At 42.0% G+C, this 21,612-nt stretch overlaps 1 protein-coding gene across 1 annotated transcript in view; it reads left to right on the plus strand.

The window, feature by feature from the left end:
• Nucleotides 1-21,612, plus strand: part of ctnna1 (catenin (cadherin-associated protein), alpha 1) — a 266,205-nt gene that overhangs the window by 16,224 nt on the left and 228,369 nt on the right. Inside the window, 1 exon segment of the mRNA XM_034181512.1 lies at nt 19,699-19,865. Within this exon segment, the coding sequence (XP_034037403.1) occupies nt 19,699-19,865 (167 nt within the window).

Here is a 21,612-nt window from a genome sequence, read left to right on the forward strand (position 1 = left end):
GACATGGCACATCAGGATGTCCTAACAATAATAAAGTTTGAAGATGACAGACAGTTCCTACTTGCTCAGCGAGAGAAAGGTAGAGGATGCATGACAGGCATAGATAAAATACAAACTGCCAAAGAACAAAGAGCAGAAAAAAGGAAAGCTGCAGAAGCAAAATACAAAGAGAAACTGGAGGAGCCTGGACCATCTAATGTCTCACTACCTGACACTGTCTCCAGCCAGAGTGAAGAGAACACAGAAAGTCCAGATGAAGAATTTATGCCAGTGCCACAAAAAGCCAGTAAAATTAAAGCTGTTGTAACACCAGGACTTGCAGCATTGGATAGGACCAAAACAACAGACAGAAGTGCCACCTATATTCTGACTGAAACGGCAGCAAGTCTTGGTCATGATGCAAGCAACTTAAATATCATTATCATGTAAAGGATGTTCTCTTATGTTACACAGCTGTATAATTGGTTCTTGTGCTGATTCATACATTTTTGAATATTAAGTACTGCAAGGCATAAAGAATATTGTTTGGAGCTAGATCAAAATATATGTGGAAATATATAAAGCATAGACTTACTTAAATTTATCAATAATGAAACAGTATTTCATCAATAAAATGAAAATGCAATGTTTGTTACAAAATCTTCGCTACCCCAGTATGTAGGTATTGTAGGAGCATGATACATGTACGAGAAGAACTGCATCTCACAATTCATGTTTTAGTGTTAACTATTTTATGGGATATGAAAAGATTTGATTTTCCAATGTATTGACATAATTTCTGTCCTGACATATCAATATTAAACTGACAGAAATAATTTGGAAATATCTGGAAATGACCATACTATATGACAAAGTTATTGCGAGCAAAATCTTTAAGGGCTGTGTGCTACCAGTAAAAATTATTAGAGTTTTATGAAATTGTACATGTGTTTTTATGTTAGGTACAACAAATTTAGAGGGTGAGACTTGAAGTTTTTTGAAAAAAAAAACATTTGACGATTTTTACGGACGATTTTTACGGACCACGCTAATGTGTGTGTGTGTATATATATATATATGTGTGTGTATATATATATATATATATATATATACATACATACAACCCCTGGCAAAAATTATGGAATCACCGGCCTCAGAGGATGTTCATTCAGTTGTTTAATTTTGTAGAAAAAAAAGCAGATCACAGAAATGACAAAAAACTAAAGTCATTTCAAATGGCAACTTTCTGGCTTTAAGAAACACTATAAGAAATCAAGAAAAAAAGATTGTGGCAGTCAGTAACGGTTACTTTTTTAGACCGAGCAGAGGAAAAAAATATGGAATCACTCAATTCTGAAGAAAAAAATTATGGAATCACCCTGTAAATTTTCATCCCCCAAATCAACACCTGCATCAAATCAGATCTGCTCATTGACATTGACCCTATGTGTCTTTTTGCAAGGAATGTTTTTGCTCTATGGCAAGATGCATTATCATCTTGAAAAATGATTTCATCATCCCCAAACATCCTTTCAATTGTCCAAAATATCAACATAAACTTGTGCATTTATTGATGATGTAATGACAGCCATCTCCCCAGTGCCTTTACCTGACATGCAGCCCCATATCATCAATGACTGTGGAAATTTACATGTTCTCTTCAGGCAGTCATCTTTATAAATCTCATTGGAAAGGCACCAAACAAAACTTCCTGCATCATCACCTTGCCCAATGCAGATTCGAGATTCATCACTGAATATGACTTTCATCCAGTCATCCACAGTCCACAATTGCTTTTCCTTAGCCCATTGTAACCTTGTTTTTTTCTGTTTAGGTGTTAATGATGCCTTTCGTTTAGCTTTACTGTATGTAAATCCCATTTCCTTTAGGCGATTTCTTACAGTTCGGTCACAGACGTTGACTCCAGTTTCCTCCCATTCGTTCCTCATTTGTTTTGTTGTACATTTTTCGATTTTTGAGACATATTGCTTTAAGTTTTCTGTCTTGACGCTTTGTCTTCCTTGGTCTACCAGTATGTTTGCCTTTAACAACCTTCTCATGTTGTTTGTATTTGGTCCAGAGTTTAGACACAGCTGACTGTGAACAACCAACATCTTTTGCAACATTGCGTGATGATTTACTCTCTTTTAAGAGTTTGATAATCCTTTCCTTTGTTTCAATTGACATCTCTCGTGTTGGAGCCATGATTCATGTCAGTCCACTTGGTGCAACAGCTCTCCAAGGTGTGTTCACTCCTTTTTAGATGCAGGCTAACGAGCAGATCTGATATGATGCAGGTGTTAGTTTTGGGGATGAAAATTTACAGGGTGATTCCATAATTTTTTCCTCAGAATTGAGTGATTCCATATTTTTTTCCTCTGCTTGGTCTAAAAAAGTAATCGTTACTGTCACAATCTTTTTTTTCTTGATTTCTTATAGTGTTTCTTAAAGCCAGAAAGTTGCCATTTGAAATTACTTTAGTTTTTTGTCATGTCTGTGATCTGCTTTTTTTCTACAAAATTAAACAACTGAATTAACATCCTCCGAGGCCGGTGATTCCATAATTTTTGCCAGGGGTTGTGTGTGTGTGTGTGTGTGTATATATGTATGTATATGTGTGTGTATATATATATATATATATATATATATATGTGTGTGTGTATATATATATATATATATATATATATATATATATATATATGTATGTGTATATATATATATATATATATATATATATATATATGTATGTGTATATATATATATGTATGTGTATATATATATATATGTATATATATATATATATGTATATATATATATATATATATGTATGTGTATATATATATATATATATATATGTATGTGTATATATATATATATGTGTATATATATATACTCAACAAAAATATAAACGCAACACTTTTGGTTTTGCTCCCATTTTGTATGAGATGAACTCAAAGATCTAAAACTTTTTCCACATACACAATATCACCATTTCCCTCAAATATTGTTCACAAACCAGTCTAAATCTGTGATAGTGAGCACTTCTCCTTTGCTGGGGATAATCCATCCCACCTCACAGGTGTGCCATATCAAGATGCTGATTAGACACCATGATTAGTGCACAGGTGTGCCTTAGACTGCCCACAATAAAAGGCCACACTGAAAGGTGCAGTTTTGTTTTATTGGGGGGGGATACCAGTCAGTATCTGGTGTGACCACCATTTGCCTCATGCAGTGCAACACATCTCCTTCGCATAGAGTTGATCAGGTTGTCAATTGTGGCCTGTGGAATGTTGGTCCACTCCTCTTCAATGGCTGTGCGAAGTTGCTGGATATTGGCAGGAACTGGTACACGCTGTCGTATACGCCGGTCCAGAGCATCCCAAACATGCTCAATGGGTGACATGTCCGGTGAGTATGCCGGCCATGCAAGAACTGGGACATTTTCAGCTTCCAAGAATTGTGTACAGATCCTTGCAACATGGGGCCGTGCATTATCCTGCTGCAACATGAGGTGATGTTCTTGGATGTGGCGCAACAATGGGCCTCAGGATCTCGTCACGGTATCTCTGTGCATTCAAAATGCCATCAATAAAATGCACCTGTGTTCTTTGTCCATAACAGACGCCTGCCCATACCATAACCCCACCGCCACCATGGGCCACTCAATCCACAACATTGACATCAGAAAACCGCTCACCCACAAGACGCCACACACGCTGTCTGCCATCTGCCCTGAACAGTGTGAACTGGGATTCATCTGTGAATAGAACACCTCTCCAACGTGCCAAACACCAGCGAATGTGAGCATTTGCCCACTCAAGTCGGTTATGACGACGAACTGGAGTCAGGTCGAGACCCCGATGAGGACGACGAGCATGCAGATGAGCTTCCCTGAGACGGTTTCTGACAGTTTGTGCAGAAATTCTTTGGTTATGCAAACCGATTGTTTCAGCAGCTGTCCGAGTGGCTGGTCTCAGACGATCTTGGAGGTGAACATGCTGGATGTGGAGGTCCTGGGCTGGTGTGGTTACACGTGGTCTGCGGTTGTGAGGCTGGTTGGATGTACTGCCAAATTCTCTGAAACGCCTTGGAGACGGCTTATGGTAGAGAAATGAACATTCAATACACGAGCAACAGCTCTGGTTGACATTCCTGCTGTCAGCATGCCAATTGCACGCTCCCTCAAATCTTGCGACATCTGTGGCATTGTGCTGTGTGATAAAACTGCACCTTTCAGAGTGGCCTTTTATTGTGGGCAGTCTAAGGCACACCTGTGCACTAATCATGGTGTCTAATCAGCATCTTGATATGGCACACCTGTGAGGTGGGATGGGTTATCTCAGCAAAGGAGAAGTGCTCACTATCACAGATTTAGACTGGTTTGTGAACAATATTTGAGGGAAACGGTGATACTGTGTATGTGGAAAAAGTTTTAGATCTTTGAGTTCATCTCATACAAAATGGGAGCAAAACCAAAAGTGTTGCGTTTATATTTTTGTTGAGTGTGTATATATATATATATATATATATATATATATATATATATATATATATATATATATATATATATATATATATGTCTGTTAAAAAAAGTATCCGACCTTTTTATTTTTTCCAAAAACTATATGGATTTGAATCATGTGCACTTGCATCAGACAAGCTTGAACCTTCGTGCGCATGCGTGAGTTTTTCACGCCTGTCGGTTGCGTCATTCGCCTGTTGGCAGGCTTTGAGTGAGCACTGGTCCACCCCCCTCGTCGGATTTTTATTGTTTAGGAATGGCGGAGCGACTGCCGCTTTGTTCCATGAAAATTTTTTCAGAAACTCTGCCAATTCAGCCAGATGGAAACTTGGAAATTTGGAAGATTCAGATGGCTTTCGGTGAAGATTCTATCGGTATCACACGGATTAAGGACCATTAAAACTGGATTAAAAACGGCCCACGGTGGAGGAGGGCACACCGCGCCCCGAGCGGCCATCGACAGCTGGAACGAGCAGATCACTTCCAAATTTAAGGCTCTGTTGATGCAGGACATCGTGTGACTAGCAGAGAAGTTTCAGAAGAGGTCGGTATCAGCACTTTATCGGCACATTCCACTGTTAAAGGAGATTTTGTAATGAAAGCCATGTGGACGGATTCGCGCGACGCAGCTGCTCATGGCGCGGGACAAACAACACCTCTGTGTTGGAAGTCTCACAGGACAAGTTGGAACATGCCCAGCTGTTAAACAATTTCTCAGATACTCACTCGACTGAAAAGCCACCGAAAGCCGTCTGAATCTTACGAATGGTTTCCAACACGGTGTTGTTTGTCCCGCGCCATGAACGGCTGCGTTGCCCCGCGCGAATCCGTACGCACATCTTTCATTACAAAATCTCCTTTAACAGTGGAATGTGCCAATAAAGTGCTGATCCCGACCTCTTCTGAAACTTCTCTGCTAGTCACATGACGTCCTGCATCAACAGAGCCTTAAATTTGGAAGTGATCTGCTCATTCCAGCCTGTCGATGGCTGCTCGGGGCGCGGTGCGCCCTCCGCCGCTGTGGCCCGTTTTTAATCCAGTTTTAATGGTCCTTAATCCGTGTGATACCGATAGAATCTTCACCGAAAGCCATCTGAATCTTCCAAATGGTTTCCATCTGGCTGTCTGGCAGAGTTTCTGAAAAAATTTTCATGGAACAAAACGGCAGTCGCTCTGCCATTCTTAAACAATAAAAATCCGACGAGGGGGGTGGACCAGTGCTCACTCAAAGCCTGCCCACAGGCGAATGACAGAACCGACAGGCGTGAAAAAACTCACGCATGCGCACGAAGGTTCAAGCTTGTCTGATACAAGCGCACATGATTCAAATCCATATAGTATTTGAAAAAATTAAAAAGGTCGGATACTTTTCTAACAGACCTCGTATGTATGTGTGTATATATGTATATAGATAGATATGTAAGGTATGGGAACACGGCCGCTGGGCACCATTAATGAGCACTTTTCACATTCCTTATGTAAACTTGTATTTCTACTTTTACCCCGCCCCCACCCTTTTTTTTTTTTTTTTTTTTAATATATGAGCCTTTCATTTGCCATATGGCTTTGTTACAGCCACTCTATTCCATATCTGGAGGAGATGGACAGCATGCAGCTACAGGTGCTGAAATAGGCGTACCTGACAAAACAGGAAAAAAAAAACCCCCCGCCTGTTTAATATATGACACACCACAGAACAAAAAGCACCTTGTAACAAGTTTTCGCTACATCTGAACAGTTTTTATTCAAAATCTAAAAAGCAACAGTTATGTGATAGTGTTTGCTCTGCCTTTTTAAAGAAAATTTCTGCTTTTATGTTGACCCTTCATAAGCACATTGAAGGCTCTGCTGAAAGCAGGCTGATATTCTGTTTCATAAAGGGCTAAGAAACAATTTAGATAGATTATTTGCTGAGTATCGTGGCTGTCATTTGCGGTTGATTAACTAAAATCATCTCACCACTGTCTTTGGCACGCACAACATTGGAGTACACGTGCTTGCACAGCTTGTCCCACTGAGCTCATAGTGCAGTTAAAAGGAAATGCACATGCACAAGATGAGAACAGATGTCACGTGCCATATTTTCTGCAATTTTGAGTGTTGGCAAATCAGCAGTGCAACAATGTTTTATCATTATCACAGCATGCTTTTGTATTAATTATTGATACAAGTACAGTGCATTCATGCAGGACAGGCCATGTGCATGTTTGCATGCATCACGATGAGGTGCACATAAATGTCTTACCTTTTACTTTGCTGGAGTGGCAATAGTCCAAAGTGGAGTCATTCGTGTGCATTAGCCCACAGTTAGACAGGGAATTTTAACAGGGGTGCTGTGGGGGAATAGCCCCTCACCCTGTTAGGAATGTAGAATCAGTGAATGTGTGTTACAAAAGTGCAAATATGATTGAGCTGTTAAAGAATGTGTTGGAAGTAAATTGATTAGGGTTCATTAAAAATGCTTTGCTTTGAAAAGTATCAAGTAGTCACACAATGAGAAATGTACTGTATAGAGGGGAAAAAAGATTCACCAGGATGCATTAATAATTAAAATGCAGCTCTCTGAATTAATTCAATTCAATTTTATTTATATAGCGCCAAATCACAACAAACAGTTGCCCCAAGGCGCTTTATATTGTAAGGCAAGGCCATACAATAATTACGTAAAAACCCCAAAGGTCAAAACGACCCCCTGTGAGCAAGCACTTGGCGACAGTGGGAAAGAAAAACTCCCTTTTAACAGGAAGAAACCTCCAGCAGAACCAGGCTCAGGGAGGGGCAGTCTTCTGCTGGGACTGTATTTTGTATTTGTATTTGTATTTTGCTTCTGCAGCTTTCCTTTTTTCTGCTCTTTGTTCTTTGGCAGTTTGTATTTTATCTATGCCTGTCATGCATCCTCTACCTTTCAAGAATTTTTGAGAGAAAAGGAAGGTTGGAGATTGGCCTATAATTAGCTAAGATAGCTGGGTCAAGTGATGGCTTTTTAAGTAATGGTTTAATTACTGCCACCTTAAAAGCCTGTGGTACATAGCCAACTAATAAAGATAGATTGATCATATTTAAGATCGAAGCATTAAATAATAGTAGGGCTTCCTTGAACAGCCTGGTAGGAATGGGGTCCAATAGACATGTTGATGGTTTGGATGAAGTAACTAATGAAAATAACTCAGACAGAACAATCGGAGAGAAAGAGTCTAACCAAATACCGGCATCACTGAAAGCAGTCAAAGATAATATGTCTTTGTGATGGTTATGAGTAATTTTTTCTCTAATAGTTAAAATTTTATTAGCAAAGAAAGTCATGAAGTCATTACTAGTTAAAGTTAAAGGAATACTCGGCTCAATAGAGCTCTGACTCTTTGTCAGCCTGGCTACAGTGCTGAAAAGAAACCTGGGGTTGTTCTTATTTTCTTCAATTAGTGATGAGTAGTAAGATGTCCTAGCTTTACGGAGGGCTTTTTTATAGAGCAACAGACTCTTTTTCCAGGCTAAGTGAAGATCTTCTAAATTAGTGAGATGCCATTTCCTCTCCAACTTATGGGTTATCTGCTTTAAGCTGCGAGTTTGTGAGTTATACCACGGAGTCAGGCACTTCTGATTTAAAGCTCTCTTTTTCAGAGGAGCTACAGCATCCAAAGTTGTCTTTGATGAGGATGTAAAACTATTGACGAGATACTCTATCTCCCTTACAGAGTTTAGGTAGCTACTCTGCACTGTGTTGGTATATGGCATTAGGGAACATAAAGAAGGAAACATATCCTTAAACCTAGTTACAGTGCTTTCTGAAAGACTTCTAGTGTAATGAAACTTATTCCCCACTGCTGGGTAGTCCATCAGAGTAAATGTAAATGTTAAGAAATGATCAGACAGAAGGGAGTTTTCATGGAATACTGTTAAGTCTTCAATTTCCATACCATAAGTCAGAACAAGATCTAAGATATGATTAAAGTGGTGGGTGGACTCATTTACATTTTGAGCAAAGCCAATTGAGTCTAATAATAGATTAAATGCAGTGTTGAGGCTGTCATTCTCAGCATCTGTGTGGATGTTAAAATCGCCCACTATAATTATCTTATCTGAGCTAAGCACTAAGTCAGACAAAAGTTCTGAAAATTCACAGAGAAACTCACAGTAACGACCAGGTGGACGATAGATAACAACAAATAAAACTGGTTTTTGGGACTTCCAATTTGGATGGACAAGACTAAGAGTCAAGCTTTCAAATGAATTAAAGCTCTGTCTGGGTTTTTGATTAATTAATAAGCTGGAATGGAAGATTGCTGCTAATCCTCCGCCTCGGCCAGTGCTACGAGCGTTCTGGCAGTTAGTGTGACTCGGGGGGTGTTGACTCATTTAAACTAACATATTCATCCTGCTGTAACCAGGTTTCTGTAAGGCAGAATAAATCAATATGTTGATCAATTATTATATCATTTACTAACAGGGACTTAGAAGAGAGAGACCTAATGTTTAATAGACCACATTTAACTGTTTTAGTCTGTGGTGCAGTTGAAGGTGCTATATTATTTTTTTTTTTGAACTTTTATGCTTAAATAGATTTTTGCTGGTTATTGGTGGTCTGGGAGCAGGCACCGTCTCTACGGGGATGGGGTAATGAGGGGATGGCAGGGGGAGAGAAGCTGCAGAAAGGTGTGTAAGACTACAACTCTGCTTCCTGGTCCCAACCCTGGATAGTCACAGTTTGGAGGATTTAAGAAAATTGGCCAGATTTCTAGAAATGAGAGCTGCTCCATCCAAAGTGGGATGGATGCCGTCTCTCCTAACAAGACCAGGTTTTCCCCAGAAGCTTTGCCAATTATCTATGAAGCCCACCTCATTTTTTGGACACCACTCAGACAGCCAGCAATTCAAGGAGAACATGCGGCTAAACATGTCACTCCCGGTCCGATTGGGGAGGGGCCCAGAGAAAACTACAGAGTCCGACATTGTTTTTGCAAAGTTACACACCGATTCAATGTTAATTTTAGTGACCTCCGATTGGCGTAACTGGGTGTCATTACTGCCGACGTGAATTACAATCTTACCAAATTTACGCTTAGCCTTAGCCAGCAGTTTCAAATTTCCTTCAATGTCGCCTGCTCTGGCCCCCGGAAGACAATTGACTATGGTTGCTGGTGTCGCTAACTTCACATTTCTCAAAACAGAGTCGCCAATAACCAGAGTTTGTTCCTCGGCGGGTGTGTCGCCGAGTGGGGAAAAACGGTTAGAAATGTGAACGGGTTGGCGGTGTACATGGGGCTTCTGTTTAGGGCTACGCTTCCTCCTCACAGTCACCCAGTCGGCCTGCTTTCCCGGCTGCTCGGGATATGCCAGAGGGAAACTAACGGCTGCTAAGCTACCTTAGTCCGCACCGACTACAGGGGCCTGGCTAGCTGTAGAATTTTCCACGGTGCGGAGCCAAGTCTCCAATTCGCCCAGCCTGGCCTCCAAAGCTACGAATAAGCTACACTTATTACAAGTACCATTACTACTAAAGGAGGCCGAGGAATAACTAAACATTTCACACCCAGAGCAGAAAAGTGCGGGAGAGACAGGAGAAGCCGCCATGCTAAACCGGCTAAGAGCTAGTAGCTGCGCTAAGCTAGCGGATTCCTAAAAACACGCAAAGTGAATAACGTGTAAATAATTTAGAGGTGATTCAGCAGAGGGAGTGCTTTAGTTAAGGCACGTAAAGATAACACTGTGAAACAAATCGTTATCTAGGTAACTAGATCAATCTAACTGCGCAGATTAAACAGCTAACAGATACAGCAAAACACCGCTGTGCTCCGGAACAGGAAGTGATACAATACCGCAGTGAGAGTCAACCACCAGTAGAGTTTTAGTGAAAGGAACCGCCGAAGATTCGGGAAATCAATACCAATCAATAATCAAATTGTGAGGTGGCCAGAAATTCAAACATCAAGCAATGATGCTTGATGAAAGAATTATACAATGTCTAGAATTGTGGACAGAAAATCATTTTTAAGTTATTTCTTGTCTCTTACCAGTACAGAGATAAAGCCTCATCCTTTAGCTATTACAGAAACTGACACTCCCTCTCACAAACTCTTTAGCTTGAAACCTTAGCTGTGTTAAGAGATAAAATGGACTTTTGTTAGGAGCAGAGGTGCTGAGCATCATCAGATTGTGTTCACTGTGGCTTTTTCTGGAGAGATAAAGATTTTATTGGATTCGAATTTTGCTCTGAAATTGGTTATCTCAGTGATTAAAATTGTTTCGCATACTGTGTAAATGTGTTGCCTTCTCTCTTTGGTTGCTCAATGGTGTATCATTTTTATTCTGCAGCAGAATATGTGGTATAGTAGCTGTTTAACAACTTGCATCCAAATTTTTGTTTCTGCTGTATTATTAAAATAATTTCATTTGTGGCTGTCAAGGAAATCACAACAGGCAAATGCAAGACTTGATAGATATAGGAAAATTGTACTGTATTTCCGGAGTATAAATCACAAGTGTGTGTGTGTGTGTGTGTGTGTGTGTGTATGTGTAACTGGCTGGTTAACATGAAAGGTTGAAATTCTCTTGGGTAAAAAGGACGGATTAGGCCACAGTGTAACCCCAGATCCCTCAGAATTCCATTGCAAACACTCCTCAGCGACTGATAGGGCATGGAGCTCTCCTACCCGCTTAGCCAAAGACAGTGCAAGTAGAAAGGCAGTCTTCACTGTCACCCATTTAAGATCAGCACTTTCAACTGGTTTGAAAGGGGATAAGCTTAAACCCTCCAGGACTAGAGGAAGGTCCCATGAAGGTACGCGTGCAAGGCCGCAAATGTAGAGCACCTTTCAAAAAAACGACACACTAAGAGATGTGAACCCACTGACTGGCCATCAACGTAGATGTCCCGGGCGGAGATTGCAGCAACATAAACTTTCAAGGTAGCGACAGAAAGTCCTTTCTCCAGCAGTTCTTGTAAATATTTGAGGAGAATAGGCACAGGGCAACGCTCCGGGTCTAACTTTTAGTTCTCACAACACCGCGCAAACAGCTTCTATCTGTTGCCATACAAAGCCCTGGTAGAAGCAGTACATGAATTAAGGATAGTCTGAACAACAGCCTGGTTACAAGAACTTAACAAGGAGTCCGGCCCCTCAACAGCCACACATACAGTTGAAGGCGTTCTCGGTGAGGGTACCAAATCCTCCCCTGTAGCTGTGACAACAAATCCTTCCTCTCCAGGAGAGCCCAAGGTTCCCCCTCGAGGAGTTTGTAAATCATGGGAAACCTAATCCTTCACAATCGGGTTCAGTCTCCACTCTCCCGGTGGTGGTTTCTGTCTGGAGAGTAAATCCGCAGTGCTGTTCTGTACGCCAGGCAGATGAACTGCTCTGACACTTTGAAGAGGAGACAACGCCCATAAGAGAAGCCTCCGAATTTCTGCCAATGCGTGATTGGACCTGGTGTCCCCCTGATGGTTTATGTGATAGACTGTTGACGTGTTGTCTGACCAGACAAGAACATGTCTTCTTCTCAGGGCCGGGAGGAAATGCTTGAGAGCCAGTTGCACAGCGCCAAGCTCCAGCACATTTATGTGTTGGATTCTCTCCTGAGGACTCCAGACACCCCTCACCATCCTGTGATTCCACACGGCCCCCCAACCTTTGAGTGATGCATCTGTAATAACCACCTCTCGGCGAGAAGGGACAGAGCCTAGAGGGACACCCTTGCAGATGAAGTCCACGTTCCCCGAGGGTCTGAGGTGCAGAAGGCAGTGGTTGGAGAGTCGTACAAGCCTGTGCTGATGCAACTTTGAGTTGAGGCCTAGGTTGTTGATCCATATCTGTAGAGGACGTAAAAACAGAAGTCCCAAAGGTACCACTAGCGATATTGCAGTCAATTTGCCCATCATCCGGAGCAGCAAACCAAAAGGCAGCGTCACAGCCCATTGAATGTCTGAGACGAGACGAATTACATCGTCCACTCTCTGCTGGGATGGCGATGCAGTCATAATCAGGGAGTTGATGGCAATGCCAATGAAGGTAGTTTGTTGACTGGGAACAAGAGAACTCTTTGCAGAGTTCACTGTGAGTCCTCACTGAGAGACATGATTCAGTAGAAGAGCTGTCGTTGTGCGCCTGCTCCTGAGTCGGAGCGCAGACAAGCCAATCGTCTAAGTAGGGTAGGATTTTTAATCCAAGAGCTTGCAATGGGGTTAGTGCTGCAGCCATACATCTGGTAAATGTACGAGGGGCAAGAGAGAGGCCGAAAGGAAGCACCCTGAACTGGTATGCCTGACCTTCGAAAGCAAAGCGGAGAAGCTGCCTGTGACGAGGCACCACTGGCACATGGAAATAGGCGTCCTTTAATTCGACACTTGTGAACCAGTCTGCTGGTGTGATAGCTTGAAGGATGTCTACTGTGCGGAGCATGTGAAACTGCAGCACTTTGAGATAACGATTCAGACGTCGGACATCGAGGATAGGACGAAAGCCACCATCCTTCTTTGGAACAAGGAAGTAAATAGAATAGAACCCCCTGAGCTGGTCTGAACTGTGAACTGGCTCTATGGCCCCCTTCTCCAGGAGTTCCAGAATCTCCCATTGTAGGGCGGCAGACTGCACCGAGTCGGAAACAACAGTCATCCTCACCCCATTGAACTTTGGAGGACGACATCTGAACTGAATTCTGTAACCCTTGAACTAGGATGAAATGACCCATGGGTCTTGAACTTGAGCCTCCCAGTGGCTGAGATGATTTCGTGAAAAACGGCTGGGGGCCACACGTTGGCAGTCAGACTCGACTACCTCTGCCTCGCATCCCTGAGGACCTCTGGGCACGATTACTGGAAGCTCTGTAAAACTCTTCAGTTCTCGGGGGTGTGCCCGTAGGCTCCCGAAAGGCAGGCTGCTGGGAGAGCTGGCCCTCAACTGCGAAAGCATGTGCAACTCTGGGAGTCGGCGGGAGCCTGGATGTAGAGTGAAAAGCTGTAGCACGTCTGACTGGCTGAGGTCTGGAAGACCGGTGTAGGTCAACAAACTGTCATTGAGATTTACTAGCCTCAACAGCACGCTCCAAAGTTTGTTGGGCCGCAGGTCCAAATACTTGGCCTGGAAGAACCAGCAGTGAACAGAGTGTGCCTCTGCAGGATTCGGACAGGGGGGACTGCGCAAGCCACACCTGATGTCTAGTGATGGTAAGGGTTGACATCAGTCTGCCAAGCTCTCTGGACATATAAGCAAAGGTTTGGAGTGAGGCATCACTAAGACTTTGCGTAGCATCATCAACCTCTGCCTACCTCAAAGACTTTGAGAGGGCAAGGGCTAAATGGGACAGTGAGTTGCCTAGGCGACCGACGCGAGCAGCTATGTCATAGCTTTTGGTGAGGTCATCAGTGACCCTACGCTGAGGTCGTGGGCAGCGGGCATCTGGCAGAGCAGCATCAGCCCGAGCCACAACCAGGTTCGCAATAATGCTGTCAACGGCGCACACGGTTCAGACCATACTGCGCCGAGTCACACACAGAGCTAAGGGCTCTGCAGTCCTGCGATAGATGGGTCAATGATTTGGGGTCCGCCCAACATCGGTGGAGCTCTTCGATATATGGTTGTGATACTGGAATGTTGAACTCAGGCTTCTGAGTGACTTTGAAAAAGGCACTTGAAGCGGTGTTTTCCGCAGGGGGATTGTCGACCCCAAGCCTAGATAAAGATAAATCAGTTGCAGCAATAGACATGACATCTTCCTCCTGCTGAGTAACTACATTGGTCTGATCAGCCTCAGTAGGGACAACAGGAACTGTCACGTCATCCCTAGGCTGTAGATTCAGAAGCAAGGACTTAATCTGAGCAAACTCAGAAGTCAAGGTTTCGACCTTTTCAGCCACAGCATGGTCATGAGTAACCTTAGCAGAAGGGGCTCCTGCATGTGGGCGTTTACGGTGCTTTGGTTCCTTCCTGGGGCTGGAGGCCAAAGTCGCGCTAGACATTCCACTTTCCAATGCTGCAAGTCTAGCAGATCTCTCTGCCAGTGGCATGCTGGCACAATTCAGGCAGGCATCGCAAGTCAGGGCTTTCCTCAGCTGTCCGATCCCAAGACACGAGGGGCAAAACATATGCCCATCATCTGGGCTCAAGGGAGCCAAACGGGTACTACAGCCATGCAACAAAGGCCCTGTCAATATTGTGAACTGCGTGCAGATGGCTAATGCAAGCCCTGATGGTTACAGATAGAAAAGCGTGAATCACACGCAGTATAAATAGTAATACAAGGCACGGAGCGCGAAGCACTCACAGTGTAAAAGTTAATACAAGGCACGGAGCGCGAAGCACTCACAGTGTAAAAGTTAATACAAGGCACGGAGCGCGAAGCACTCACAGTGTAAAAGTTAATACAAGGCACGGAGCGCGAAGCACTCACAGTGTAAAAGTTAATACAAGGCACGGAGCGCGAAGCACTCACAGTGTAAAAGTTAATACAAGGCACGGAGCGCGAAGCACTCACAGCCACAGTAATAACACGATGTACACAGCCGAAAAACTCACAGCCCAAGTGCTAAGTCACTTACAGCAACGACGACAACACTAGCTGTTAGTGGAGCTGTTAAACAGCAAAATGGCGGCAGCCCAGACGAAGTACTTCAGGGAGTGGAAAACACTCACGGCAAGCCCAACACAGTACACTATACTGGTTCTGATACACACACTACCACGTAGTTAACGGGGTTAGTGACACAACTAAACAAATAGCCAGCTTTCGTCGAAACAACACAGCTATTGTGCACAGAGGAAAATACCCAGCAGGACAGCGGCGAAGGCGCGCGCCTAGCTTTTAGGAAGGTGTACTCACGACAGGCGTCAGTCAAAGAATATAAAAAACGGTGAAGCCGTGTCTTGCAGCCTCTGGAGGATGTGTGCAGTGCACGTAGCTCCAACCGAAGGTGGGTTGCAAGGCTACAAGCGAGAACGGCAATCACAGCTAAATGTGTTCTCAACCTCTAAGAATGCGAGAATGTAGAAAAGAAGCGAGTGCTGGGTGCGTCTGGTATACAACCCCTGGCAAAAATTATGGAATCACCGGCCTTGGAGGATGTTCATTCAGTTGTTTAATTTTGTAGAAAAAAAGCAGATCACAGACATGACACAAAACTAAAGTCATTTCAAATGGCAACTTTCTGGCTTTAAGAAACACTATAAGAAATCAGGAAAAAAAAATTGTGGCAGTCAGTAACGGTTACTTTTTTAGACCAAGCAGAGGGGAAAAAAATATGGAATCACTCAGTTCTGAGGAAAAAATTATGGAATCATGAAAAACAAAAGAACGCTCCAACACATCACTAGTATTTTGTTGCACCACCACTGGCTTTTATAACAGCTTGCAGTCTCTGAGGCATGGACGTAATGAATGACAAACAGTACTCTTCATCATACCCATTGTAACCTTGTTTTTTTCTGTTTAGGTGTTAATGATGGCTTTCGCTTAGCTTTTCTGTATGCAAATCCCATTTCCTTTAGGTGATTTCTTACAGTTCGGTCACAGACGTTGACTCCAGTTTCCTCCCATTCGTTCCTCATTTGTTTTGTTGTGCATTTTCGATTTTTGAGACATATTGCTTTAAGTTTTCTGTCTTGACGCTTTGACGTCTTCCTTGGTCTACCAGTATGTTTGCCTTTAACAACCTTCCCATGCTTGTATTTGGTCCAGAGTTTAGACACAGCTGACTGTGAACAACCAACATCTTTTGCAACATTGCGTGATGATTTACCCTCTTTTAAGAGTTTGATAATCCTCTCCTTTGTTTCAATTGACATCTCTCGTGTTGGAGCCATGATTCATGTCAGTCCACTTGGTGCAACAGCTCTCCAAGATGTGATCACTCCTTTTTAGATGCAGACTAACGAGCAGATCTGATTTGATGCAGATGTTAGTTTTGTTGATGAAAATTTACAGGGTGATTCCATAATTTATTCCTCAGAATTGAGTGAGTCCATATTTTTTCCCTCTGCTTGGTCTAAAAAAGTAACCGTTACTGACTGCCACAATTATTTTTCCTGATTTCTTAGTGTTTCTTAAAGCCAGAAAGTTGCCATTTGAAATGACTTTAGTTTTGTGTCATGTCTGTGATCTGCTTTTTTTCTACAAAATTAAACAACTGAATGAACATCCTCCGAGGCCGGTGATTCCATAATTATTGCCAGGGGTTGTATAAAGACAACCAGTGACGTCACCCAGGTCACATCCAATGGCGTGACTTTGTTGGTATATATTCTCGACCTCTGTGCTGTGCACATGTAGTTATCTAGGTGCTAAAGCACTGCCCTCTGGCCGTCAGGAGGAATGAAATAGAACTGCCTTTTTTTTTTTTTTTTTTTTAAATGAGAGCGGTGGAAACTTCCTAACAGGGCTCAATTACTTTCAGCACGCATTTGAAATGAGTTGAGTCACATGTAAAGCATCCTGCGATTGTTATGGCATCACGATTTTGAGCTTTTCCTCACATCGAGCTCCCAATAAAATACAGTTAGTAGTAATGCTCGCTTCAAGTAAATAAATATGAATAAATGCCTTTAATCAAACAACAGAGTGTTGTTTAATAACACAAAGAACTGCGCTGCAACAACACACAGGAACATTCATTTCCACAGCAGAGTAACAATGTGAACAGATGACCACTCTGTCACTTTGGTAAATGTTCCACAGACAAGTAATCCACAAGAGGTCAGTGCTAGGCTCAAAAAGTCCCTGTGATAATCCACCGTTAATTATTCAATTTGGAAGAGGAAAAGTCCCTAACAGCTGACTTGACTCTGGAAAAAGACTGAAATAAAACCCAGCGCGGGTTTTATTACGGTTGCAAATTGAGTTTTACTGGTGATGTTAGCAGAGCCGGTAATCCAGCATGACCGTCTGCAAATCATCAGACAATAGGGTTATTCCCATTCTAATCCAATTCCATCATTTGCACAGTTTATTATTCTGTAAGTAATTTGGTCGGTGACTTGTTGTGAGGGGTGTGGTCGGCTTGTCAAAGCTTACCGTAGCAACAGTGTCTCCGTGCCAAACTGGAAATTCTGTGAGCAGACCCACAGATTTCTCCATCTCGTCAGCTGCATAAAGTTAAATACATCAGTCAATCCAGTTAAATCCACACATTTCGACATCATAGTCGCTGCGCCAGTTTCAGCTGAGAGCACCATTATTGACACCTGCGCAGCAAAGCAGTCAGGGCACAGAGTTATACATCATATGTGAAACGGTAGAATATTGTGCCACAGTCTTCTCAATATTTCATGGTCTGAAATCTCACATTATTAACCAATCAGATTTCCGGAGCAAATGTAATTGGATCAGAATGTACATTCACCTCACCTTTCATCTGTTCAGATGCTGTAAGAAACAGTTTACTCAAATTTTGTGCCATTATAGTGACATTAATTAGCTCGTTAGCTTTGCTCCTTAACACTGTGTGCACCTTATAAATTGATATGGCGATTAAATCCATTTTGGTTCTTCATGCATGAAGTGATAAGTACGACTTGTACTCCACTGCGACTTATAAATGACTCCACCTGTCTGGTAAGCTTCAACCTATTGGTACACACGTGTTTGCATTTCAAATGCTATTTCATGCCTCCCGCCACTCTTCAGTCAGGAACCTACCATTAGCCAGTGAAGCTGCTGGTTTGGCAAGAACAGGTGGCTTTGATTTTGTATTTATTTTTGTTAAGGGGTGTTATCTCCTAGTAGAATCATATTCTTGTCACTGTCTTTTCTCTTGGGTACCCAGCAAGTTAATCATGCCCTGGTTGAGCTCTGCTTTAAGTAGTTTGGAGATAGATGGCATGTCAGCAGATGACCTGCACTGTGCTTAGCTCTCAGCAGTTTTACTGTGGTTGTGGTACACTGTCACTGGCCAGGAAGTCTTTGTTCACTGTGCTGAGGCCTGGCTGTCAGGAAGGCCATGCTGTTCAGTGCTTGGACTGATAACACATTCATTGTGGAGGATAGCTCCCCCCACACTTAAAATAACTAATATTCCACAACTGAGTGAAAAATGCCTTCACAGTGAAGTATAAACTGAAAGACTGGGCCAGTGGAGAATAATGACCTGATGAACTGTGTTTGAGGTGTGCATTGGCAGTTATGGTCGAGAGTGGTTGGAAGCTTGGGTTGGGTGATACATCTGAAAAATGTACAGTGAAGACATGTTTAATTTCAGTCTGTCAACTATTTTTTTGTGTGTGTGTGTGTGAGCGAGAACCTATCTCTTGGCCAATCGCAGTGATTGGTATTGGGGCCCAATCAAGGCTTTCTTTTTTTCTTCTTTTGATTTGATCTGTATCTGATATATTAAACAAGAGTCTGTGATCAGTCTGCATTCCTTCTCATTCTGTTTCATAAGTGCACTGCTAATTGAGAAACTGCCAATCGGTACTTGGTACTACTTCATCATCAGCACAGCGGTACATCTTTTAAAAGCGAATGTCAGTTTTCCTTCAAATGCAAACCAAATGTAGTTCTGAAAGAGGGTGAATGTGATACACCTCTTACTGAACAATGAGATGGCACAGGGAAGTTGTAAATAAATGTTGTAAAACTTTGACTGTGCTAAAACCACATTTTTCCATAATGACTTTGTGGCTTTCAGGCAAATCAGGACACAGTTTTTTCCCTCAGCCTTCAAACAAGCAAGGGAATATTATTGATTTCCACAACCAATATAATGTAAAATAATAAAAACATTAAAAAAACAACTATTAGGAAATGGCACAAGTTGAATAGTTTTAACACAATCACACAGCACCTCCTTGAGACTGACCTAACAATGACTGAACCTTGGGCTATGCTATGCATGTAAAACTTGATTTATTTTTTTTCAAAACCTAAGTAAAATAGTGTAACAACTTCATTAAGTATTTTTCCTTCTGCATTTAACATGCACAACATTTTTTTTTGATGAAAATCAACAAATAAATAAATTTCAGTCACGTTTTGTGCATTTAACAGATTTTTTTTGATGGATGGAGTTTGGGGCTCTGTATGTCACATTTGACTACGGAATCTCAAGTAGACTGCTCGTACATCATATTTGTATATGCAGAGAGGTTGAACAGTTTGCTCAGGCATTTCATCCCAAAGATTTAATACCACTAATGCATAATACATGAAAGCAACTAGTATGGCATAGTGGGGGATGTGAGCTTGATAACGGATCTGTTTTTATTTATTCTCAGGTGAATCAATGAGACTGGCTTCTGGAGAGTTTGCAGAAGACCCCTGCTCTTCTGTAAAGAGAGGAAACATGGTTCGTGCAGCCAGAGCACTCCTGTCAGCAGTCACACATCTGTTGGTGCTGGCAGACATGTCTGATGTCTACAAACTTTTGCTTCAGCTTAAATTGGTGAGCCAAGAACGTTATTACTTCATTTTATGTTATGGATAAAGTAAGTCTCTTCTGCTCCTCCCTTGTTTGCAGTCGCCACAGCAAATCCGAGGTGGATCTGCATGTTGAATTGACACAGGTTTTACACGAGTTGCCCTTCCTGATGCAAATCCACATTGCATGGAGAAATGTAGCAGGGGTGGAGTTTGAACTGGGAACCTGCTGCACTGAAACCAAGTGCACCAACCACATGGCCATCACCCTTGCATTTTTATGTTATGGATATGGTTTGGAACTGGAGTATTTATTTAAAAAAACATCTCTGTAGTGTTGTCAACAAACTACAGATATTCTGTATCTTTTCATCTATTCTAGAGATTGGCCAATCCACAATTATTATTTTTTTTTCTGTTCAAATTCCATACCAAACTTCCAGTAGTGATACTGACTCCAGTATAAGAGCTCTTGCTAAACTTGTTAAACCTTATGTATCATTTTGTGCTTTGCGATCACAGGTTGTGAGTTTGCGCTGTGTCCCCACAGTTAAGTAGTCAGTTTTAGAGCTTTTGCTTACTGTGTTCCTATGCACGGTAAGATTACTGTACATAGGAGCACAGCTTACTTTTGCTTACTATGCTCTTTTATTGCAGATCTTAAAACCTATTTATTTTCTTTGCCATTAATTAAATTGTTTATACAACTCCAATTCCAGTGAAGTTTGGATGTTGTGTAAAATGTAAATAACAGATTACAATGATTTGCAAATCCTCTTCAACCTACAACCCCTGGCAAAAATTATGGAATCACCGGCCTCGGAGGATGTTCATTCAGTTGTTTAATTTTGTAGAAAAAAAGCAGATCACAGACATGACACAACACTAAAGTCATTTCAAATGGCAACTTTCTGGCTTTAAGAAACACTATAAGAAATCAAGAAAAAAAATTGTGGCAGTCAGTAACGATTACTTTTTTAGACCAAGCAGAGGGGAAAAAATATGGAATCACTCAATTCTGAGGAATAAATTATGGAATCACCCTGTAAATTTTCATCCCCAAAACTAACACCTGTATCAAATCAGATCTGCTCGTTAGTCTGCATCTAAAAAGGAGTGATCACACCTTGGAGAGCTGTTGCACCAAGTGGACTGACATGAATCATGGCTCCAACACGAGAGATGTCAATTGAAACAAAGGAGAGGATTATCAAACGCTTAAAAGAGGATAAATCTTCACGCAATGTTGCAAAAGATGTTGGTTGTTCAGTCAGGTGTGTCTAAACTCTGGACCAAATACAAACAACATGGGAAGGTTGTTAAAGGCAAACATACTGGTAGGCCAAGGAAGACATCAAAGCGTCAAGACAGAAAACGTAAAGCAATATGTCTCAAAAATGCACAACAAAACAAATGAGGAACGAATGGGAGGAAACTGGAGTCAACGTCTGTGACCAAACTGTAAGAAACCGCCTAAAGGAAATGGGATTTACATACAGAAAAGCTAAACGAAAGCCATCATTAACACTTAAACAGAAAAAAACAAGGTTACAATGGGCTAAGGAAAAGCAATCGTGGACTGTGGATGACTGGATGAAAGTCATATTCAGTGATGAATCTCGAATCTGCATTGGGCAAGGCGTTGATGCTGGAACTTTTGTTTGGTGCCGTTCCAATGAGATTTATAAAGATGACTGCCTGAAGAGAACATGTAAATTTCCACAGTCATTGATGATATGGGGCTGCATGTCAGGTAAAGGCACTGGGGAGAT

The sequence above is a fragment of the Thalassophryne amazonica genome, chromosome 11 (assembly GCF_902500255.1).
Source record: "Thalassophryne amazonica chromosome 11, fThaAma1.1, whole genome shotgun sequence".
NCBI lineage: Eukaryota > Metazoa > Chordata > Actinopteri > Batrachoidiformes > Batrachoididae > Thalassophryne > Thalassophryne amazonica.